Genomic DNA, 25,773 nt, shown 5'->3' on the forward strand with positions numbered 1-25,773 from the left:
TGGTCCTTGATTTCATTTGTAAAGTGAACATGGGTCAGCTCTTTCTTACAAGCAAGTGTATGTACATCGATGCAGGTTGTACATGCATTCATTGTAATGTGTGAACAGGGTTAGTGACCTCATGGCAAAGTAGAGACTAAACCTAGCCCCACCCCCCACCCCCCAGTCCTAAGCCAACACTCTAACCACTGTACAACACTGTGAATTCGTCTGTTAGGCATCCCATTTACTAATAACATCCTTCCCTACTGCCTTGCCAATTCTCCCATGAGAAAACCCCTCTGTAGTGAAGCTGATGGGAAACTGCCATTGTCCTTTATGTGCCAAAACCCAGAACTACATTACAGGGCAGCCGCCAAAACCTCAGCTCCAAAGTCTCCCTTCCACTCCCCCTTTGCATTTCGTCATTATCACACACAGGGCCTGCCCCCTCTGCAATCAAAACCAATGAAATGTTACCTGAGGCAGGACAATGCATGAAGGAACAGCATCACATCCTGAACTGCTAAACACAGGAAGGAAGACCAGCCCACTCTGTACTTCCTTTTTATCCATTGAAGGGGGGGGGCAGGGGGTACCTGCTATTGTTTAGAAAGCTCTTTAAATTTGTTATCAATAGTGCTCAACAGGAGAGCCAGTTTGGTGTAGTGGTTAAGTGTGCGGACTCTTATCTGGGAGAACCGGGTTTGATTCCCCACTCCTCCACTTGCACCTGCTGGCATGGCCTTGGGTCAGCCATAGCTCTGGCAGAGGTTGTCCTTGAAAGGGCAGCTGCTGTGAGAGCCCTCTCCAGCCCCACCCACCTCACAGGGTGTCTGTTGTGGGGGAGGAAGGGAAAGGAGATTGTGAGCCGCTCTGAGACTCTTCGGAGTGGAGGGCGGGATATAAATCCAATATCTTCATCTACCTCACAGGGTGTCTGTTGTGGGGGAGGAAGGTAAAGGAGATTGTGAGCCACTCTGAGACTCTTCGGAGTTGAGGGCGGGATATAAATCCAATATCTTCATCTACCTCACAGGGTGTCTGTTGTGGGGGAGGAAGGTAAAGGAGATTGTGAGCCACTCTGAGACTCTTCGGAGTGGAGGGAGGGATATAAATCCAATATCTTCATCTACCTCACAGGGTGTCTGTTGTGGGGGAGGAAGGTAAAGGAGATTGTGAGCTGCTCTGAGACTCTTCGGAGTGGAGGGCGGGATATAAATCCAATATCTTCATCTACCTCACAGGGTGTCTGTTGTGGGGGAGGAAGGGAAAGGAGATTGTGAGCCGCTCTGAGACTCTTCGGAATGGAGGGTGGGATATAAATCCAATATCTTCTTCTTCTTCTTCAACAGTTGTAAATGCAAATGGATTTTATTTTCCTTATAAATAAGCCAAAGATGCTGATAAACAAAATACATCTAGCCTGCAGCTCAAGAAGCCAAAGCATATCTTAGCTATTTGTAGAACAAAGTTGGAGTCCGGCGACACCTTTAAGCGCACGAAAGCTTACACTCCCAATAAAACTTTGTTGGTCTTAAAGGTGCGACTGGACTCCAACTTTGTTCTGTTGCTTCAGACCAACACGGCTGCCCACCTGGATTTAGTTGTTTGTACTCTGGATCGAATAAACTAAACTCATTAAACAAATTAGTCTCTGGGCCATTCAAAGAACAGACACTCCACCCTCTTTGCCGTTTAGCGCTTGAGAATTCTGCAGATCCTCTGGCATGTTCCCTAGATGACTGTCTGCGACTGTGTGTGCACAAAAATGTATTTTTAGAAGTGGTGAGGTGGATAAGGGCGGGGGGGGTGGAATTAGACACCAGCAAACTATAAACGATACGTATGTAATCCAGTGGATGGTAACAACTAGCAGAATTTGTCCTTCTTTTGCAGATGGATGGTAGAACTGGTTCACAATGACTCGGCCTCTTACCATGTGATGTATCACAACAAACCAGTATGCAGGCAGGATGACCTGTACACCAAACATTATAACTAAAGGCCTGTACAATTTTAATCCTATCCATGGCACATTCATGCATATCACCACTTGATGCTGCATGCAAATGTGACCAGCCCAAAGAGTGCCCTACAGATGATTTGATTGAAAGGGCCAAACAGATGAAAAACATGCATATAAACAGATGAAAATGCATATACATGCAGATGAACGGATGATAAATGCATATTAACAGATGATAAATGCATATAAACAGATGAAAAGCATGCATATAAACCTCTCCGCACAAGGAGCAGAGTGTGAGATGCCATGCAGCATTGTGGATGAGAAACAGTTTCACCTCTGGCCAGTGTCTGGCTTCTCTAACACATCACTATTATTGGAGCCAAGAAAATCTTGGCTCCAATAATAGCGATGTGTTAGAGAAGCCAGACGCTGGCCAGAGGTGAAACTGTTCCACTCTGCAGCTTCCAGCGTTCAGCTCTCAACTGCATGCCAAGCACAGATAACAGCAAACCCTGAGAAAACTGCTGTTGCCTTAAACAACAAAAAATACAAGCTAGTGACCAATTTACTAAGAAATATATAGAAACCAGTCCAAAAGTCCAAAACATGTACATTCAAGTCCCAAAGTAGTGTGGCGACAAGCCAATCGATTAAGTACTTGTTTCTTTCCAGTCTTCATCCAACCTGGGACCAATATTGATTCAGTTATATAGATTCTTTACATAATTTTTTTTAAAAAGGGGACGCAGAGCATCTCCAACGGCAATTTCACATTGGCTACAGCTCAGTATGAAGCTTCTTGCGCAAGAAGCCTCATACTGAGCTGTATCTGATGTGAAATTGCTGTTGGGGACGCTCTGCGTCCCCTTTTTAAAAAAATTATGTAAAGAATCTATATAATTGAATCAATATTGGTCCCAGGTTGGATGAAGACTGGAAAGAAACAAGTACTTAATCGATTGGCTTGTCGCCACACTACTTTGGGACTTGAATGTACATGTTTTGGACATTTGGACTGGTTTCTATATATTTCTTAGTAAACTGGTCACTAGCTTGTATTTTTTGTTGTGTTATCCATTATAGTGACCTCTCTCTGATTGTATTCTGTTGCATGAAACAAGGCACGAATAAAAAAAACTTCCCATAATAGGCAGACTACAAAGAGGTAACCGTTGTTTCCAATTACCGAGTAAAATTTAAAAAGTCAAATGATGATTTGTTAGCTTATCCCATTTCAGCAGAAACCCAGGGGCTAATGTTCACACTGCAGTTCCATAAAGACTCCTCTTGCCCCACCAGACTTTATTGCCCTGTCACATCTACTGTTTATCTCATTGCTGCCCAAGAAGTGTACTACTCTTGATACAAGCTCAGGAATCTAAAGCCTTCTAAGGGCAGTTTAGGTCAAACATTCAACAGAAAACTTGCTGGAAGACACCATCCTATCTTCTTCTTCCACTGAAAATAACATTCCCTTTTGCAGCTCCAGAAAAGTCCTGGGTTTCCATTCTAGTGGACTATAGTATGCTCCCTTTCCTTATGATTGGATAAAAGACTGAGTCTGATTTACTTTAGCCCTTTTAATCAAATCAGTTGTCCCCTCAATAATAGTTGTCTAGGTAGTCAGATCTAGAACCTAGGGTTGCCAGCCTCCAGGTGGGGCCTGGGGATCTCCCGCTTTTACAACTGATATCCTGCTGGCAGAGATCAGCTTCCCTGGAGTAAATGGATGCTTTGAAGGGTGAACTCTGGGGCACTGTGCCATGTGGAGGCCCCTCCCCAAACCCCACTGTCTCCCAGATCCACCCCAAAGTCCACTTCCCAGACCTTTCAAACCCTGCTTCAAACATTAATGGTGGAAGGCAAGCTGCTATCATATAGTGCAACAGAGAAATATTACATGAATGACACAACCGTATCTGCATTCCCATCCAGCGATTACTTGCTCTGCCCACCAAGAGCCAATCTGAATTCTTTCCATATAACAGACACACACAAGAGATCAAACCCATATGGATGTTTCATTCACACATGTGTGGGACTGCCAACATGAAAGCCTCTGCCACACCTCTGGGAGTTATGATACACCAAAATGAGTGTTTTATATACCAAACAGAAGGCTTCAAGAAGCTAACTGCCCTGCCAGTTCCAATATATATTTCTTGAGAATACATAAGTTTAGGGGTGAAATGCAAGTGAGCCAAGGGTCGTCTGTCTTAATGAAATAAGAGCATGTCTCCCCGTGCAACTGGAAATTCAGGTTGATGACTACACGGAGAAGTCTAAATGTGAACTGGTGCTTTACAGAAGACAACTGCTGGCATTTCCAAGCGTGTAGGATTTTGAAAAGAGAACAGTTCCAGTCACAGATATTATTCATTATGTAATTCATACTGTGCCTTTCTCCTTAATGGAGAATGATCACTTACATCATTCTTATCCCTCCATTTTATCCTCACACCAACTCTGTGAGGTAGGTTAGGCTGAGAATGTGACTGGTTCAAAGTCAACCAGCAAACTTCCATGGTAGAGTAGTGGGGTTGCCAGGTCCAACTCAGAAAATCTCTGGGAACCTTTGAGGGTGGAGCTGGGAGCCTTTGGGATGGGGCCAGGAGACTTTCCCATTCTCTGAAATAAACAAATAAAAACACAGCAGAGTCATTCCCCTGAATACAGTCTTCATTTCCTCATCCCTCAGCAGCTCCATTTCCACTAAATGAAAGTGAACACACACACACACTCACAAAGCAGTTTGCACACACACACTTTTGTGGGCTCACTGGAGCAATTTACTCACGGGAGTTGCTGAATGTAACCATCTGCTATATTTCAACCAACTTCTTCAGATTAACAGGAAAACAAAAGCAGAGCAGTCTAGGGGGTAGAGCTTTCCTCCAAACAAACAGAGGAACACTGCTGCTTCTCTTCTTTTCTCACATGCTTTACACACTGACCGGGAAAGACCCACGTGGCTCTGCCTACTTATCCCGCCCATTCAGCTTTCCTCTTGCTTAGATTTAAAGGCACACACACAGTCCAAAGCAGAGGCAGTTTGCAGGCTTCTTTTAAGCCTGCACAGATTTAAAGACACATGGTGGCTGTTGGAGTGAGTCTCCCCCCCCCTCCCCGGCCAGCTGGCTGGAAACAGGGAGAAGCCTGCAAAACCAGGGGATCCCCCGCTGAAGCCTACAGAGTGAAGATTTGAACGTAGGTCTCCCAGATCCTTGTCCAACACTTAAGAACTACACCAAACTGGATAGGAATAAGCTGTCAACATTTTAAGTTTTAAAGTTTCTTCATGTGGTTGTTCACAATAATATGGAGTAATTAAATGCCACTTTTTGATATATGCGAATCAATCCCATTGGTTCAAACATTGCCTTCATCTAAGTATTCAAATGGCTTTTAAAAAGTAAGGATTAAAGATAGCTTTAGGATGGTCACAGGCAACTCTATCTGGATTTTTAAACCTTCTGTTTCCAGTTTTACCCTCTTAAAATAACATTTTAGGCATTTTTGCAGCGATGAACCAAGCATCTAACATACATTATAAAGCTCTTGCGCAGGAGAATAATCTTTCTTGCAGCAAATGCTTGAAAGTTACAGTAATTTAAATTTTATATTGTTACTACTAGTGACTATTTCTAGAGTGTTTTAAAACTTACACACTGTACAACAGTTAAAACAAGCCCTGCCTGAAGGTTACCATCTAATTTAGAAAGAATGAGGGAGAAAGATAAAAAGCCAGCCAACTAGCTAAAGGCCAAAAGGTATTCAAAATAAAAAGGGAAAGGAAAGGTCCCCTGTGCAAGCACCAGTTTTTTCCAACTCTGGGTTGATGTTGCTTTCACAACATTTTCAATGGGTTTGCCATTGCTTTCCCCAGTCATCTACACTGCCCCCCCCCCAGCAAGCTGGGTACTTATTTTACCGACCTCGGAAAGATGGAAGGCTGAGTCGACCTCGAGCCGGCTATCCGAACCCAGCTTCCACCGGGATCAAACTCAGGTCATGAGCAGAGCTTAAGATTGCACTACTGAAGCTTTACCACTCTGTGCCACGGGGCGTATAAAGAAGGAGAAACATAAAAAGCCAGTCAACTAGCTAAAGGCCAAAAGGTATTCAAAATAGCTGGTGTTTATTATCCAAGAGCACCTCTCATCAGCACATGACGAAAAGGAGAAAAAGAAGACTCCATGCTTCATTAATTCTACTCTTTGGTTGCTATTTTTCATTCCATTTCATACATTTTATGGGGGAGGACTGGGGGGGGGGGTAGTAAAATTGTTTTAAATGCAGAGACCAGAATCTAGCTTTTTCTTTTAGTGAAATGAAAACTTCCCAATAGGTTTCACACTAGAAAAAAAGAATTCACTTACCTAAAGATCACTTGACTAAGGGCTTTCAAACTAGAAACACAGTACATGTAAAGAAACTCTATACAGAAAAGAGTTTCCATTTGGACTGGTTGAGAAAGGTGTGCATTCTTTAGTGTGTTCCATTTTATGGATACTAAAATGTCCAGTTTTAGATTCAGCAACATTATAGAACACACAAACAGTATGTACTTATCCCCATTTCTGGCTGTCATATTCTGAGCACAAGATATCCTGTGATGAGTTATTTTTCAGCAAGGCAAAAAACAAAACAAAAAAACCCTTAAGATTATATTGAGTCTAAATAAACCCTTCATAAAGAGAAGTTTTAAAATAGCAAACATGAATCCAGGCACAGAATGCTTTTCCCTTTTAAAGCCTTAACAAATCTGCAGAGTTTCAGTTTCTGAAACTTTATCTGGGTCAGTTTTTAGTGGATCTGAAAATATGACCAGGGGAGGGAAACTGTTTGGGTCAAATGTAACAAAACAATTACCAGAAATATTTGAAAGATTAACTTGTTCAACTTCAGTAAAGAATGAAAGAGACAGAGATTAACCACAATGCTACAAACCAGCGAACAGATGTGAAGCAATTCACAAATTATAAGCTACTGCATCCATTATTATTTATAATTATAATTATTTATATAGCTAATATAATGAAAATATGTGTATGTAAGTGGTGCAGATTTAACTGCTGTTCTTAATTTTTTTATCTTGGAACCAACACCATTGCCCAAGAGATTACCCATTTTATTTAAAATGTAATTGAACTAATAAAGGATATATAGAAACTATTAACTATATGAGGATCAGTAAATGTAGGTAGGTTTACAGCAGTTGCCTTCTAAACAAAAAGTATGGGTGTGTGGAATAAGAAGCAAGGATCCTTTACCGCTACATTTACTATGGGATCAATTTCATTGTTTCATACTGATGCCATCGAAAAAGCAGGTCACACTTCCCAAGGGCATTCTTGACTTCACCAAATTTGGCAGCGCTTGACAAAAGTAGTTGGGCAAGTGACAATATCTGACTAGCCAGCATTGATCAGTATTCCCGGCTCAGTTAATATGAGACTCCAGTGGGCATGGAATTAGGCTTGCCAGATCAACACTTCTAAAATAGGGCATACCCATGAAGCTTCATTTTCTGTTTTGTAGAGGTGAATTTTTCCCCCTTGTGTATGTGAGAGAAGAGAACATACCCTACAGCATAAATGGATAATTCCTTCAAGTGAGCGTTGATATAAATAGAAGTAATAAGAACAGATTTCTGGCTCCCAGACTCACATATTTCAACAAAAGTGGCTATGTAAATTATGAACAGTAGTGAAAACTGCATGAAATCTGGCTGAGTCAGTGCTGTAACAAGGCACACAAAACTGAAAGGCACTGAAAAAAAGCACAAAATATGTATCTACTATCATAAGCCATTGTCCCATTAGGAAAAGGCCACATTTCTATAAATACTAGAAGATGAAGAAGATATTGGATTTATATCCCGCCCTCCACTCCGAAGAGTCTCAGAGGGGCTCACAATCTCCTTTCCCTTCCTCCCCCACAACAGACACCCTGTGAGGCGGGTGGGGCTGGAGAGGGCTCTCACAGCAGCTGCCCTTTCAAGGACAACCTCTGCCAGAGCTATGGCTGACCCAAGGCCATGCTAGCAGGTGCAAGTGGAGGAGTGGGGAATCAAACCCGGTTCTCCCAGATAAGAGTCCGCACACTTAACCACTACACCATACTAGGGTTGTCAGATCCCATATTCTCCCCAGTGGGGGGACATTTCAGGAGGGGGAGGAACCGTCACTAATGCAGTGACATCATGCAGAGTAACAAACATGTGAGGGATGCAGTGCCACATGCGCAAACCGCCCCCCCCCCATACACACACTTTTCCCCAACCATTTAAAGGGACCCTTCCCTTTAAGTGGTTGAGGGGAAAGTGGGTGCCATACATGTCTACCCTGCAGACCACAAATTTGCCACTTGCAGGGCAGGAGTGGGCAGCCTCCGCCTGGAAAGAGCGGAAGCTGTGCACGGCTCCCCTGCAAGCCGCGAATTCGCCGTGGGACAGACATCCATGGCACCCACTGTTTTCCAGTGGGGCCATGGATGACTGCCGGGATGGGGTTTCTTCCCACTGACCAGCTGGCTGGCATCCAGGGAGAGCCCAAAAAATTGGGGGTCCCCCAGACCCCGCCTGGGAACTGGCATCCCCAAGTTCAAATTGCACCAACCAAGAAGGGGCAGCTAGTCCATTCATTCAAAAGTGGCAGTGCCCAACCAGGCTCAGCTCTGGGCATCCTTTCCAGTGAAACTAAAGCCTTACTGAACTTACTACCAGTCCGGGGCTGGGGATTGCCACTTGTCCTCTCTAGAGTCAGTGTGGTGTAGTGGTTTAGAAAGACTCTAATCTGAAAAACTGGGTTTGATTCTGCACTCCTCCACAGGAAGCCTGCTAGGTGACCTTGGGCCTGTCACTGTTCTCTCAAGAGACTCTCTGCCCCACCTACCTCACAGGATGTTTGTTGTGGGGAGAGGAAGGGAAGAAGATTGTAAGCCACTCTGAGACTCCCAAGGGTAGAGAAAAGCAGAGTACAGAAACCAACTCTTCTCCCTTCAATCAGCCTAGGGTTGCCAAGTCCAATTAAAGAAAAATCTGGGGACTTTGGGGGTGGAGCCAGGAGACTTTGGGGGTGGAGCCAGGAGACATTGGGGGTGGAGCCAAGAACAAGGATGTGACAAGCATAATTGAACTCCAAGGGAGTTCTGGCCATCACATTTAAAGGGACAGCACACCTTTTAAAATTCCTTTCTTCCATAGGAAATAATGAAGTATAGGGGCACCATCTTTTGGGGCTCATAGAATTGGACCCTCTGGTCCAATCGTTTTGAAACTTGGGGGGGGGGGTATTTTGGGGAGAGGCACTAGATGTTATACTAAAAATTTGGTGCCTCTACCTCAAAAAATAGCCCCCCCAGAGCCCCCAATACCAACGGATGAATTCCCTATTATTCCCTATGGGAATCGTTCTCCATAGGGAATAATAGAATGCCCAGTAGACATTTCCCTCCCCCCCACACGCTTTCTAAAAGGGGGGAGGGCCTCCAAACCAGGGAATCCCCTGCCCCCTCCCTCACACACACACACACACACATACCAGATCTTCTTCCGGAGAACTCTTGCTGTGAAAGTGAAAGCAAAAGAAAGGGCGGGGCTGTTCTCCCAAGCCCTTCCTGCTCCCTGCCCAGCCTTAAAGCGGCAGACATTTTACAAACGGCTCAGGAGCTCTATAATGAAGCCTACAGGTATGTTCTCCCCCCCTCCACCCCCCACCCCCCGCTTCCCACTTCTTGAAGACCGGGAGATGAGGCTGCAAACCCAGGGGACTCCCGCCAGAGCGGGAGGGTTGGGAAGCCTAAATCAGCCTCACTTTTCTAATCTGCTTGCCTTTCTGGATCTCAACCAAGCTCCCCCCTACCTAGATGGCCTTCCCCCCATTTTCCTTAAACGTACGAGCTCTTTCCTAGACCAAATCCCATAGCTATTTATGCAAACTATAAAAGGGTGAGACATAGTGAAAGATTAATAGTCTTGGTCAATGGATTGTTAGGGAATTTATTGACCAATCAGAGACTCACAAAGGTAGCAGAACCAGCTGCCCAGTCTCCAGTTGTAGCAGTGGAAAGCAAGTGAAGGCTAAGTTAAGGCTAAGATCTTCGCAAGGGAGATCTCTGCTGTTTTCTGGTTACTTAGCCTTTCTCCCCGTCCCAGTTTTTTTCATTGTTGCTATTAAGGCACGGCTTTGGCGCTTTTTTAAAATACATTTCTCTTGTGCACACACTGAAATTTGATCTCCCCCCCCCTCCATGTCTCTTGGAATGGAGGCAGGGATAACATACCCACTAGGCGATCTTAGGCTGTCGCCTATGACGGCAGCCCTTGGGAGCACTAAATTGGGCACCCCCTCACATGGGTCACAGCGGTGGGGGTTGGGGCAGTGCAGCACTGCCTGCCCAGCCCCAGTGGAGTGCACCAAGCACACAGACAGCTGCTCCGTATGCCCAGCTCCATTCAGATCCCTCACTGGTGCAGCGGCAGCAGCCGGAGGGGTGGTGGCGGCAGGGCCCCAGCCTGGCTTTACCCACAGGTGTGGGGGAGGAAGGGCATGGCCCAGTGAGCAGGGTGGCAGGGGAAGGAAGTTGGCAGCAGAGAAGCTGTCAGCAGAGGGGGAGGCCGGTGGTGTGTGTGGGGGTCCCTGCCTAGGGCTCCAAAAATCTTGGGGCCAGCCCTCTATGGAGGCCTAACTTTTGAAGTTTTTCTGACTTTATATTGCTAAGCGTCATGTGAGTTTGTAGTACAGCAGGAATATTTACTTGTCACCTGCCTATGTGATAGTAGACTTCTTTGAACAGATATAAAAGCAAGCAAATATTCCCAAAAATACAGAATCTGCAAAGGCTTTTTGTTTGTTTTTTAAGGAAGATTACTTCTTCGGTCGGAATATTGCTGGAAGAAGGTGTAGGATTCTTACAGAGCATTCCTATAAAGGGCTGCTCTAGTCTAAGTCTTAGTCTTTGAGCTAGTTATTTCTGCACAGGAGTGCACTGTCAGAAAGGATTCTCCCCACAGTGGACTCGTTTTGATTTGTCCAGGCAGTGATATACATTTACTTGGAAGTAGAATAGGTTTTGTTCCTAAGTAAGGATGCATACTTCAGTCTGCAGCTTTTTAAAAAATTGTCAAAGTTTGATACTCTTAGCTACATAAGAGAATACAAAACTACCTAAATACAAAACTAAGAGCTAAACCTAACTGGGTAGTATTAGCAAGTGGTTGGAGGGGCTGATTGTGGATAGAAGTGGTGGCAGAGACCACACCATTTTTCCCTTAGGAGAATCAAGTATGGCAGCACAAAAGCCCAATGAATCAGGTAAGAGACTCTTCTTAAGTTCATTAACAGTGAGCTAATTACTATTGTTGTGTTCTTAGAATGGAGGCAGGGCCAACGCACCCACTAGGCCAGGGGTGGGGAACCTTTTCTCTGCCAAGGGCCGTTTGGACACTCACAACATCATTGGCGGGCCATACAAAATTATCAACTTAAAAAACAGTGCTCTGCTGAGGGAGAACGATTCAGGCTGGCAAAATTAATGCAAATAATTGTTTTTCTATTTGAAGTCATGTGGGGAGAGCCTAATTCCGCACACACACACTGGCCCTCCACCCTAGGTAAATGCCTAGGTCCAGGCATTTTAGGCCACATCCTCTAATATTAGCATATTAGGTCACACACTCATTAGCACATTAGGCCACACCATCTGATAATCATGTGCAAATTGAACTGGTGGTAGCTGGCTCCCACCCCCACTCCTGCCACCCCTCCCTTCCTCCCTTCATGTGGAAACTGCAGCTGCTCCCAGCAGACTTTTAAAGGCACCTACATACCCCAACAGCAGCCCATCACAATGCCCACCACTCAGGTTTCACAGGGGGGGGGAGGAAGGAGAGGAGAGGAGAGAGAAAGGGAAAGAAAGAAATGGGGAGAAGAAAGGAAAATGAAATAGAGGGAAGAGAAAGAAAGAGAAATAAAGAAAGGGGGAAGAAAGGGAAAGAAAGAAATGGGGGAAGAAAGGATAAAGGAAAATGAAAAAAGGGGGGGAAAGAAGAAGAACGGGAAATAAGGAAAGGGGGAGTTAAAGGAAACAAAGAAATGGGGGGAAGAAATAGAAAGAAAGGAAAATAAAGAAATGAGGGGAAAACTTACCTGAACTGTGACAGTGGTTTTTCAAGGCCCTGCAGCAATCCTGGCCGGCCAAAGAGGCCCCAGGGAGGCCACAGTGTGGCTGAGGCCATGATCTCTGCCAGCCAGCCAGGCCCTGGGGAGGCCACCATGTGGCTTGGCTCGGCCCAGCAATCCCCAAGGGCCAGACCAAGTGATCTCGAGGGCCATAAATGGCCCTTGGGCCTGACGTTATACAGTCCAGTAAGACTGAGGTCAAAGATTCCCTTCTATAAATGCTTTGGGTCAAAATAGAGGGCCCAAAAGGAAATTTAACTATGAGAGTTTGTTATCGCCCACCAAATCAAAAGATAGAGGATGATTATAATATGATGGAAGGATTAAAGATAGCGGCTAAACATAAAAACTGTGTCGTAATAGGTGATTTTTAACTACCCGCAAATTGATTGGGTCAATATGTGTTCTGGTCGAGAGAAAGAGATTGAGTTTCTTGATGCTCTCAATGACTGTGCTATGAAGCAGATGGTCTCTGAACCTACAAGGGTTCCTGGATTTGGTCCTAAGTAATGCCCAAGACTTGGTGAGAGATGTAAAAGTGATCGCACCGCTTGGGAGCAGTGACCATAACGTTACTGATTTCACCATTTGTATAAATAGAGAGTTGCCCCAAAAGACCAGCACAACCACGTTTAACTTTAAAAGGGGTAAATTCTCTGAGATGAGGAGGCATGTGAAGAGGAAACTGAAAGGAAAGGTAAACACAGTCAAAACCCTTGGGGAAGCTTGGAGGCTATTTAAAACTACAATCCTAGAAGCTCAGATAAAATATATACCACCAGTTAGGAAAGGCACAAACAGGTATAAGAAAAGGCCTGCATGGTTAACAAACAAAGTAATGGAAGCTGTAAAAAGTAAGGAGGACTCCTTTAAGCGGTGGAAAGCTAGTCCAAGTAAGATTAATAAAAGGGAACGCAGACTGTGGCAAATCAAATGCAAGACTGTGATCAGGCAGGCAAAAAGGGACTATGAGGAGCATATTGCAAAAAACATAAAGACCAACAATAAAAATTTCTTCAAATATATTAGAAGCAGGAAACCAGCCAAGGAGGCAATGAGGCCCTTGGATGACCAAGGGGTCAAAGGGTTACTGAAGGAGGATAGGGAAATGGCTGAGAAGCTGAATGCATTTTTTGCCTCCGTCTTCACTGTGGAAGATGAGAAGTGTTTGCCTGCTCCAGAACCACTTATTTTGGAAGGGGTGTTGAAAGACCTGAGTCAGACTGAGGTGACAAGAGAGGAGGTCCTACAAGTGATAGACGAATTAAAAACTAATAAGTCACCAGGTCCGGATGGCATACATCCAAGAGTTCTGAAAGAACTCAAAGTTGAACTTGTGGATCTCCTGACAAAAATCTGTAATCTTTCATTGAAATCTGCCTCCGTTCCTGAGGACTGGAAGGTAGCAAATGTCACCCCCATATTTAAAAAGGGTTCCAGAGGAGATCCGGGAAATTACAGGCCAGTCAGTCTGACTGACCGGGAAAGTTGGTAGAAACCATTATCAAGGACAGAATGAGTAGGCACATTGATGAACACGGGTTATTGAGGAAGACTCAGCATGGGTTCTGTAAGGGAAGATCTTGCCTCACTAACCTGTTACATTTCTTTGAGGGGGTGAACAAACATGTGGACAAAGGAGACCCAATAGATGTTGTTTACCTTGACTTCCAGAAAACTTTTGATAAAGTTCCTCATCAAAGGCTCCTTAGTAAGCTCGAGAGTCATGGAGTAAAAGGACAGGTCCTCTTGTGGATCAAAAACTGGCTAATTAATAGGAAGCAGAGAGTGAATATAAATGGGCAGTCTTCTCAGTGGAGGACGGTAAGCAGTGGGGTGCTGCAAGGCTCAGTACTGGGTCCCATCCTCTTTAACTTGGTCATAAATGATTTGGAGTTGGAAGTGAGCAGTGAAGTGGCCAAGTTTACAGATGACACTAAATTGTTCAGGGTGGTGAGAACCAGAGAGGATTGTGAGGAACTCCAAAGGGATCTGTCGAGGCTGGGTGAGTGGGTGTCAACGTGGCAGATGAGGTTCAAAGTAATGCACATTGGGGCCAAAAATCCCAGCTACAAAAACAAGTTGATGGGTTTTAAGCTGGCAGAGACTGACCAAGAGAGAGATCTTGGGGGGGGGGGGGTGTCGTGGTAGATAACTCACTGAAAATGTCAAGACAGTGTGCAACTGCAATTAAAAAAGCCAACACCATGCTGGGAATTATTAGGAAGGGAATTGAAAACAAATCAGCCAGTATCATAATGCTCCTGTATAAATTGATGGTGCGGTCTCATTTGGAATACCGTGTACAGTTCTGGTCACTGTACCTCAAAAAGGATATTATAGCGCTGGAAAAAGTGCAAAAAAGGGCAACTAGAATAATTAAAGGGTTGGAACACTTTCCCTATGAAGAAAGGTTATAAGGCTTGGGCTCTTTAGCTTGGAGAAACGTCGACTGCGAGGTGACATGATAGAGGTTTACAAGATTATGCATGGGATGGAGAAAGTAGAGAAAGTAGTCCTTTTCTCCCTTTCTCCCAAGAACTCGTGGGCATTCGATGAAAAGGGATAAAAGGAAGTACTTCTTCACCCAAAGGGTGATTAACATGTGGAATTCACTGCCACAGGAAGTGATGGCGGTTACAAGCATAGCCAGCTTCAAAAGGGGGTTAGATAAAAATATGGAGCAGAGGTCCATCAGTGGCCATTAGCCACAGTGTGTATATATATGTATAATTTTGGGGGGCCACTGTGTGACAGAGAGTGTTGGACTGGATGGGCCATTGGCCTGATCCAACATGGCTTCTCTTATGTTCTTATGTTCCCCACCCCTGCACTAAGCGATCTTGGTGTTCTTAGTGTACAAGGACAAGGATGGCAACTGATGGAGTTATTTTGCTCGGGCTCTACCCACAGTTTACTGCTCTCTGCCCTACCAGTCCCACTGGGCATCAGCCATCACTGTAACCAGGCATCACAAACTTCTAACTTTGCCTGGTATCATGTAGGCCCATGTTTCCAAGCTGCCTGCTGCGCCAGTCTTTCTGAGGACAGTGGTTGGTTGCTTTGCAGCATCAGAGAAAGTAAGAAAGAGAAACAGGAAGGATCCTGCAAGTCATCACTGCTAGGTGGACAATGTTTATGCTTTGGCTGACTGGAAGTAAGTAGCTGTTAAAAATAAAAAACATTATCGGTTTTGTTTAATGTTAATGTCACTGAAACCACAAACACTGCTATTGTATAACAGTCACACTTGATGTAATTAATTTTGTATTTTTTATATACAAAGTTAAATAATCTATTACTTATGCGTTAGTTAACGCTGCCAATTCCAGGTTGGAAATTCCTGGAGATTTTTGGAGTAGGGCTGGGTTTGTGGAAGGGACGGACTGCAGTAGAGTATAATGCCACTAAGTCAACTCTCCAAAGCAGTCACTTTCTCCAGGGGAACGAATCTCTGTCATACAGAGACAAGATACAATCCCAAGCTATTTCCAGGCCCATCCTGGAGATTGTGCAATCACAATAGAGAATCATGGCAGAGAGTGACTGGAGATAAACTAAAGGTTTCTGTGAAAACCAGCCTCCAGCAAATAAATCAATATCACCAAAAAACTTCCAAATATATTAATTATAGTATAACACTCTGAACAAATTTGTGAACTTGCCATGCCCTGTAGAAGTTGTTGAAAGCTGGATAAAGCAAAAGTGAAAAGAGGGATTAAAAGCACTGCGTCAGTTCTGCGAAGACTGAAGCTACAAGGACTACTATCAAAATTATAAAACTGTCTACAATATTATGGAATACCGCACACTTTGAAGTTCTTTGCTATTGAGGACCAGGTGTTAGAAAATCAGACAGTATTCTGGACTTTAACCGTTCACACTTAGGTCCTCTTACGTTGTTCCATTTTGCAAGGGAATGTTTATGAATATGGTATTTGTTGGGAGTGTGATAGTATAATTGATATATTTGTAAAGTTTTTTTGTGATAGTGATTTATTTGTTGGGGGCTGGTTTTCACAGAAACCTTCGGTGTATCTCCAGTCACCCACCTGGAGATTGGCAATTCTGTCCTCAGGCGATTGTGTATGCAGATCTCACGATTAAATTGAGTTGTGTTGTTATTATACTTGTTATTTACATATCTAACTTTTTACAAAAAAAAACTACAATAAAAGGATTAGGGGGGCACAATTTTACATTCTTTCCTTGGGTGCAAAATTAGCTACTTATGGCTCAGGGCCAAGTACAGGTTAGCTACTACAATATAGCCTAAATTTTATTTGATTCATTTATACCCTGCCTTTCTCCCCCCATGAGGACCCAAAGCAGCTTGTATCATTCTCCATTTCTTCATTTTGTCCTTATAGCAATGCTGTGAGGCAAGTTAGGCTTAGAGGGTGTGACTGCCCCAAAACCACTGAGCAAGTAACCATGGCAGAATGAGTATTTGAACCTGGGTCTCCCAGATCTTAGTCTGACACTCTGACCCAATGGCACTCATGTCACTGCTCAAAAAGAGCCATATTCACAGTTGCCATCAACCAAAAGAATCAACCTTACTTCTATATCTGGTATGAGGTCTGCATATCAAAGAGATGCTTGTTCTTACACTTCAAAGTGTGAACCACCTGCCAGCCACAATCCCCACCAAACAAGGTCCTTGCTCCCTTTCCTGAAACATGCGGCAGTTGCCACAATGGGGAACAAAACTCACAAGGGCCACAGTTAGAATCTCAAAGGAACATAAACGGCTCCCAAGTAACTACGTACCACTGCTCTAACTACTGCAACACACTGGACCTCATTCAACAAAAAGCATCTCAGTGAGTTCCTTAAGACCTACCAGGAATCTCATTTGATGTTTCACTGGACCAACATGCAACTTTATATTTTCAAGAAATAGCAGCATGCACACACACACACACACATATATGATATGGGGGCTATGAAGACGTTGTAGGAAAGGAAGCAATTTAGGACACGCACCCCAATCTCCCAGGATTCTATAAACTATCATGGATTCAAGCTGGTTAATATCTGCTTTCCCCTATATTTCCCCTTTAACCAAAACCCTGGCCACATGTCACAGGGAACGCAGGTACATCTGTTTATAAGAAAGAGTCAACACTACATTCACTCTGCATCTGAAACCAGGACTGGTACTTGAATAAATGTGGGGTTTATGTCTCACATTCAATTGTACATGCACTGAGTGTAACAAAAGAGCCACCCAAGGAACACATTTTTTTTAGAAAATCAAGTGTACACTCTACATGGACTATATATTTATTCATTCTAACCGTCTCAGCTGCTCTCAACATTCCACGCATCCTGGAGCATGCTTGGTCCTCATCTGGCCTTTTGCATCTTTTCCTTTTTTAGTTTGTTTATTTATTTGCCCCTCCTGAACCAGAAACCCCCCTACATGGCGGATGTCCTGGCCTCCCTGCTTTCACAATTGCCATGTGCCATTCAGTTCGCTAGATACAGCGATCTACTACATCCGCTATGAAACGAGTGGGTTGTTGTTATATCCCCAACAAAGCTAGTCAACATCATATTGCTAGGATCAAATATGTTTAATTAATGCAAGCCTCTGGGAAGACAGTTTGCTCTCAGACATCGAGGATCGAGAGAGTTAAATGAGAATTGTTCTAAATTGCTGGGGGCCTCCCTGTGATCAGTTATAAAACACATACACACGGTGGTGCAGCTGTTTCCAAACCATGCTCTCACAGGACACTGCTGGAAAAGGAAAAGCACTAGAATTTTTATTTTTTTTTTAAAAAAAGAGGCAAGAAAAAAAAATAATTTCTCTGACTTCCAGGAGTCTTCAAATCCAGCTCAAACATCTAATGCTATGTTAACACCAATTTCAAGTGAACTGAAATAAGCATGGGTACATCACAGAAGCAATTCTAGATATCTGATATGCATATTGGTAGCATTTCCCAAAAAAATTTCCTCCCGATCATGAGTTAAATGCAATTATTTAAAACAAACTATCAGTTGGTTTGGTCTTTTAAGATTTGTGCCCAGATATTTTAACGCTGCCACCAAAATAATCCTGCTGCACAAAATATTGAAACAACAAAACTAGATGAAGCTATGGGCCAGCATCACTCATTACATTCTAGTAGAATTCCCTCTTGAACGACACAGACTGTATATGAATAACGATAATAACAAAAGAAAACCAGAACTGTTACTCCAATCTTATTTAAAGAGAAATTCAAAATAAATTTAAAGGGTCCTTCTCAAGAGTCCTGCACATTAATATTGTTTATAACAAGTTCTCCACATTTGGAAGGTCATGATGAATTTAGATCATTAATCCAATTATAGAACAACAATTATTGACGTAAAACAAGGCTGCAAATAGCAGCAGCTAAAAGACATGAAAATACTTGGTTTTAGTTGGCTTTTATGCTCCCCCACCCCAGACCAGAAAGAAAAATGAAAGAGAAATATATGCATCAGTGGGATAGTGATGAAGAAAATTAGATTTCCATGGTAACAAGCTACAGACTAGGCAACAAAAGCCTGTTAATAGTTGTGAAGCAGTTGCCAACAGAAATTTTAGCATTAGATGGCTCTAAGAATACGCTGTTGTCTTCACCTAGGAAAACAACAGGTATAAACTCAAGGGACTCCAAAAAGCCTTCAGGAAAAAAAGGATCTGAAATAATCCGTCATAATTTGAATTGAACTAAACCTACGTTCATTTAATGACACCAAAAATGGATTGTGTTTCCAGGAAAAGAAGCTGTAGGACACTGCTAAGACTTCAAGTGATTTACATATATTATCTCCAGTACCTTACAACAGCTATATGAAGTAGGCCAGTATTGTGATCCTTGCATTGCCAATGGGTTGGAGTTATAGTTGAGAGAATAGCAGCTTTGCTGAGCCAAAATTTAAACAAGCCTTTGACTACATCAGCACTCATGCTTTCTTTCCTGATTATCTCTGAAAGTACACTAGGAATTGCAGAGGTGGAGGGGCTCCACAACTATAGGAGGCAAAGAGGACAGCCTGCCATTTATTTAACCACAATGAAGTCCTAAACAGAGTGATGCTCTTCTAAGGCCACCGAAGTCAATGGACTTAGAAGAGTGCAACTCTGTTTAACTCCACTGAAGATTGGTTTAAGCTGCTTCATCCGTAACGATGCAAATGACAAAAGGATGGGATCATCTATCCAAATGATAAGCCAGTAACGCCATAACTACTTCATCCAATGATACTCAAAGGATGAATGTATATATAATGGGATCCTTATAGATACATAACAATGCCTACGTTGGATTCTGGGTCACACAGTTGTATACGGAATCAAAGGAATATTCTTGCCCCGCTCAGGGGGTAAGAAAGACATATTCCAAACAATAGCACTGGCTGGATCTTACTAAAATGCCTTTGAACCAATGTCTTTACCTTCGCTATTTACTTCCTATGTCAATATATTAAAGTGGCATAAATGCACTGGAAATTGATTAAATGGTACACAGATAGGATGACCATGTTTTAGGAGATATTTCACAAAACACATCATAGGCTTAGGTACCTATGAGGATACACGTGTCAGTATGTAAAGGTGGGTGTCCGTGGACATAACAAGAGAGCAAGGCATGATGCAACAAAGCCACACGACCCACAACACTTCCCTTGAGTTAACAAACTCTCATGTCTTTTTTATTGCACATGTAACGCACTGCAATAGGTAGATTTCAGTTCCATACCTTCTAACTTGTGGAATGGATACTAACACTTCAGGAAAGACCTGTTTTAAATGCCAAAACATGCCCAGAAGGGTTCAGTAAACTGCTATTTTACTAAACAGACAGATAAAATTGGTATGGATATTGAAACAAAGTAACTTAAAAGTTTTTCAACTCTATACATTTGATAGCAGTAGCCTTTATTCCCTCTTAAACGCTGCTAAAGTAGAGTAATTTTGACATTAAAGCATCCGAGTCAATACTATTTCGTAAACGCAGCAATGAGTAAAGGTTACCGTTCCAAGACACTTCCATCTTGTTGAACAAACACTTATCACCTACACTGCTGACCCTTACCAAGACCTAAAAGCATCTGTATACAAATTTTCAACAATAAGAAATTAGTTTACTCCTAGCATATTGATCACCGTGTGCTTTCTAGTCTGATGCACCAATCCCAAACATCCTAAAACCCACTACCAATGCTAGCTTATTTTCATTAGGTGTACACCCAGGAAATCAAACTCAGAAGACTGCCAAGAACATCAACAATCTCCCATCCAAAATTTCCACCTTACCTGTTTCAGTAAGAACTTGTCCTCTGCATTAATCTTAAGAGAAATGGCCAGGTGGATAGCAGACACCACCACCCCACTGATGACTGCAGCCTTCATCCTAACGGGTAACAAGGTGTAGATACTGTAGATGAAAAAGATGGTCCACCAGATGCCCTCCGAGGCACTCCTGGGCTGCATCAGCAAGCAGCCCACTACTTGCACGGCCAGCACAACCAAAATGACAGAGTAGCACATGAGCCACATGTGGTCCTGGTGGAAATCGTTCCTGTTGCAGATGGCTCCCAGGACCACCATCACCAGGATGGCCAGGGACAACACCACCACGTAGGGCACTTGGTAGTGGCCGTGAACAGTGTGGAAGAGCAGCATGACCAGACACACTAAGACCAACAAAGCCATAAGCATGGTCAGGCTACTTTGGTTGAGCCGAAAAAAATACCGCTGGTAGAGGTGCTCTAGCTTCTCTGACTGGAACTTCTTGGACCTGAAGATCTGCAGCAGGCTGGAACAGCAGCTGCCCATGGAGAAGCCAGCCTCAGAGCTCCCTTCTTCATCCAGCTGGTCTTCTTCCTCCTCCAGCTCATCAATCTTGGCCTTGATCCGCTTCTCCTCCAGCCCAAGCTCCACAGAGCGTGGACGTACCTCCCCCTGCTCCCCACCATAGCGCCTAGGGCTTGTGACACGTGAGGGATGCTGGCTCTTGTCCCCACCATGATCCTGCCAGGCAGACTTGGACCTGAAGCTCGTCATCCTGCAGCCACTTACCCCCCGGTTCCTGCTGCCCGGTGGCTCATAGTCCTCCTCACTTCGCCACCTGCTCGCCATACCGGAAGACTTCTTGATGGAAGCCCTGGTAGGAAGAGGGTAGGAGAAGCCATTGGCTCGAGATACAGCTTCCCCCCATGCAGACCGGTGCTGCTCTGGACCTCCGCTTCTGGGTGCAGTTGGGGCTCCAAACCCCGGAGGGCTCACACTGTTGGGGCGGGACATGTCCTGCAGGGGACTAGGGGGAGGCAGAAACGCCGGGCAGCCCACAAAAGCAGCAAGGGGGAAAGGATCAGTCCTAAGAATGCATACTCCCGGCCACGGAAAGCCTGATCACGGAAGCCACATCTCACGCTCCACGAAGAAGACACAGAGCTTCCAAAACTTTTGCCGAGGCGGTGGCGACCGAGATCAAGGGGACAGCCAAAGCCAAAACCTTTGCTGCTGCTGCAGCCAGAGCCAGCCGGCTTCCTTCCCCTCCAGAGGCTGGGGAAATCAGACCCACTCTTTGCCAGGCTGCAAATTGTCCCACACCTGGCTACTGAAACTCAACAAGGTGAGGCTTCTCCAGCGGTGGCTTCTGTCCCCATGACATTGGTTGGCACAGCGGTCACACAAGAGCCACAGCGACACTGGCATGCAAAGGACCCACAGGAGGAGGAGGAGGAGGAGGAGGAGGAGGCACCTGGAGCCCCCCCTTCCCTTGCCCCCCTCGAGCGCAACTCCCACCGCCCAGCAGAGGGGGCCAGCCCGGCGTCTAAGCAGCGAGCGCCCGCAAGCAGCGCGGCCTCCTCAGGGGCCCCTTCTCGCCCGGGGCCGGAGCGCAGGAGCCCGCAGGAGCCCCCTTCCCAGCATCGGTCGCCCCCGCAGGCATGTCCGCGGCTCGCGGTCATCTGGAGAGCCGGGCCCGGGGGCAGCCGCCAGGGCGGAGCGGGGGAGCCACGGCTCGCCTGCCAGAAGCCTCCGCTGCAGCCTCCCCGGACGGCTCCGGCGTCAGCCTGGCCGAGGCAGCTCCGCTCGCCGAGGAGCCCTCCAGGCGGCGCTGTCCTCCCTGCGGCACAGCCGGCCAATCGCCAGGGCGCGGCGGGCGCGGGGAGCCAATCGGGGCGCTGCAGGTGCTCCGGCTCAGCCGCTCGCCCGGGCAGCCACGCGGGGCGCCTTCCCGCCGGCCGCCGCCCGGGAAGGCTGCTCCGAGCTGCCCGAGACGAGGGCTGCCTCCCGCCGCGCGCCTCTGCGCCCCGCAGCCCCTCGCCGGCCACAGCCCTAGCCCCGCCCCGAGCGCGGAGCCATTGGCTCTTTCTCAGCCGCCGCTCGCGGCCATTGGACAGGCCCGCTAAGCCGCCGGCTCAATGGGACGCTCGTCCAATGGAGGGGCCTGGCTGGGGGAAGGAAGGCGGCGGCGGCGGCGACGGGAGTCCCCGCTCCTTCGCCAAAAGCGCTCGCGAGGCTGCTCACTCCGGCCGGCGGCGGCGCGTGCGAAACTCGCTTCCCCTGGGTGAGGCTCCCGGCATCAGATCCCTGCAACAGCTGAAGCCGCCTGCTGCTCAATCAGACCCGCCTGGGTCCATCAAAGGCAGCGTCGTCTGCTCAGACTGGCAGCGGCTCTCCAGGGTCTCAGGCTGAGGCTTTCACACCTATTTGCCTGGACCCTTTTAGTTGGAGATGCCAGGGATTGAACCTGGGACCTTCTGCTCCCCAAGCAGATGCTCTACCACTGAGCCACCGTCCCTCCCCTGCTCTCCAGGGTCTCAAGCTGAGGTTTTTCACACCTATTTGCCTGGACCCTTTTTTGGAGATGCCAGGGATTGAACCTGGGACCTTCTGCTCCCCAAGCAGATGCTCTACCACTGAGCCACCATCCCTCCCCTGCTCTCCAGGGTCTCAAGCTGAGGTTTTTCACACCTATTTGCCTGGACCCTTTTTTGGAGATGCCAGGGATTGAACCTGGGACCTTCTGCTCCCCAAGCAGATGCTCTACCACTGAGCCACCGTCCCTCCCCTGCTCTCCAGGGTCTCCAGCTGAGGTTTTTCACACCTTTTTGCCTGGACCCTTTTTTGGAGAGGCCGGGGATTGAACCTGGGACCTTCTGCTTCCCAAGCAGATGCTCTACCACTGAGCCACCGTCCCTCCCCTGCTCTCCAGGGTCTCAAGCTGAGGTTTTTCACACCTATTTGCCTGGACCCTTTTTTGGAGATGCGGGGGATTGAACCTGGGACCTTCTGCTTCCCAAGCAGATGCTCTGTCACTGAGCCACCATCCCTCCCCTGCTCTCCAGGGTCTCCAGCTGAGGTTTTTCACACCTTTTTGCCTGGACCCTTTTTTGGAGAGGCCGGGGATTGAACCTGGGACCTTCTGCTTCCCAAGCAGATGCTCTACCACTGAGCCACCGTCCCTCCCCTGCTCTCCAGGGTCTCAAGCTGAGGTTTTTCACACCTATTTGCCTGGACCCTTTTTTGGAGATGCGGGGGATTGAACCTGGGACCTTCTGCTTCCCAAGCAGATGCTCTGTCACTGAGCCACCATCCCTCCCCTGCTCTCCAGGGTCTCCAGCTGAGGTTTTTCACACCTTTTTGCCTGGACCCTTTTTTGGAGAGGCCGGGGATTGAACCTGGGACCTTCTGCTTCCCAAGCAGATGCTCTACCACTGAGCCACCGTCCCTCCCCTGCTCTCCAGGGTCTCAAGCTGAGGTTTTTCACACCTATTTGCCTGGACCCTTTTTTGGAGATGCGGGGGATTGAACCTGGGACCTTCTGCTTCCCAAGCAGATGCTCTGTCACTGAGCCACCATCCCTCCCCTGCTCTCCAGGGTCTCCAGCTGAGGTTTTTCACACCTTTTTGCCTGGACCCTTTTTTGGAGATGCCGGGGATTGAACCTGGGACCTTCTGCTTCCCAAGCAGATGCTCTGCCACTGAGCCACCGTCCCTCCCCTGCTCTCCAGGGTCTCAAGCTGAGGTTTTTCACACCTATTTGCCTGGACCCTTTTTTGGAGATGCCAGGGATTGAACCTGGGACCTTCTGCTTCCCAAGCAGATGCTCTGTCACTGAGCCACCATCCCTCCCCTGCTCTCCAGGGTCTCCAGCTGAGGTTTTTCACACCTTTTTGCCTGGACCCTTTTTTGGAGATGCCGGGGATTGAACCTGGGACCTTCTGCTTCCCAAGCAGATGCTCTACCACTGAGCCACCGTCCCTCCCCTGCTCTCCAGGGTCTCCAGCTGAGGTTTTTCACACCTATTTGCCTGGACCCTTTTTTGGAGATGCCGGGGATTGAACCTGGGACCTTCTGCTTCCCAAGCAGATGCTCTACCACTGAGCCACCATCCCTCCCCTGCTCTCCAGGGTCTCCAGCTGAGGTTTTTCACACCTATTTGCCTGGACCCTTTTTTGGAGATGCCGGGGATTGAACCTGGGACCTTCTGCTTCCCAAGCAGATGCTCTACCACTGAGCCACCGTCCCTCCCCTGCTCTCCAGGGTCTCCAGCTGAGGTTTTTCACACCTATTTGCCTGGACCCTTTTTTGGAGATGCCGGGGATTGAACCTGGGACCTTCTGCTTCCCAAGCAGATGCTCTACCACTGAGCCACCATCCCTCCCCTGCTCTCCAGGGTCTCCAGCTGAGGTTTTTCACACCTATTTGCCTGGACCCTTTTTTGGAGATGCCGGGGATTGAACCTGGGGCCTTCTGCTCCCCAAGCAGATGCTCTACCAATGAGCCACCGTCCCTCCCCTGCTCTCCAGGGTCTCAAGCTGAGGTTTTTCACACCTATTTGCCTGGACCCTTTTTTGGAGATGCCGGGGATTGAACCTGGGACCTTCTGCTCCCCAAGCAGATGCTCTACCACTGAGCCACCGTCCCTCCCCTGCTCTCCAGGGTCTCAAGCTGAGGTTTTTCACACCTATTTGCCTGGACCCTTTTTTGGAGATGCCAGGGATTGAACCTGGGACCTTCTGCTTACCAAGCAGTTGTTCCACCACTCAGCCACCATCCCTCCCCTGACCACCAGTGGCTCTCCAGGGTCTCAAGCTGAGGTTTTTCACACCTATTTGCCTGGACCCTGTTTGTGGAGATGCCAGGGATTGAACCTGGGACCTTCTGCTCCCCAAGCAGATGCTCTACCACTGAGCCACCGTCCCTCCCCTGCTCTCCAGGGTCTCAAGCTGAGGTTTTTCACACCTATTTGCCTGGACCCTTTTTTGGAGATGCCGGGGATTGAACCTGGGACCTTCTGCTCCCCAAGCAGATGCTCTACCAATGAGCCACCGTCCCTCCCCTGCTCTCCAGGGTCTCAAGCTGAGGTTTTTCACACCTATTTGCCTGGACCCTTTTTTGGAGATGCCGGGGATTGAACCTGCGACCTTCTGCTTCCCAAGCAGATGCTCTGCCACTGAGCCACCATCCCTCCCCTGCTCTCCAGGGTCTCCAGCTGAGGTTTTTCACACCTTTTTGCCTGGACCCTTTTTTGGAGATGCCGGGAATTGAACCTGGGACCTTCTGCTTCCCAAGCAGATGCTCTGCCACTGAGCCACCATCCCTCCCCTGCTCTCCAGGGTCTCCAGCTGAGGTTTTTCA

General features: G+C 46.6%; 1 protein-coding gene across 1 annotated transcript in view; it reads right to left on the bottom strand.

Annotated features, from left to right (window-relative positions):
• ADCY5 (adenylate cyclase 5) overlaps positions 1-21,452 on the bottom strand; it is a 448,084-nt gene extending 426,632 nt beyond the window's left edge. The window contains exon 1 of the mRNA XM_060262724.1: positions 20,438-21,452. Coding sequence (XP_060118707.1) covers positions 20,438-21,427 — 990 coding nt within the window. The 5' untranslated portion in view covers positions 21,428-21,452. The remainder of the gene's footprint in view (positions 1-20,437) is intronic.
• Positions 21,453-25,773: the final 4,321 nt, after the last annotated feature.

Source organism: Heteronotia binoei, chromosome 21 (assembly GCF_032191835.1).
Source record: "Heteronotia binoei isolate CCM8104 ecotype False Entrance Well chromosome 21, APGP_CSIRO_Hbin_v1, whole genome shotgun sequence".
Classification (NCBI taxonomy): domain Eukaryota; kingdom Metazoa; phylum Chordata; class Lepidosauria; order Squamata; family Gekkonidae; genus Heteronotia; species Heteronotia binoei.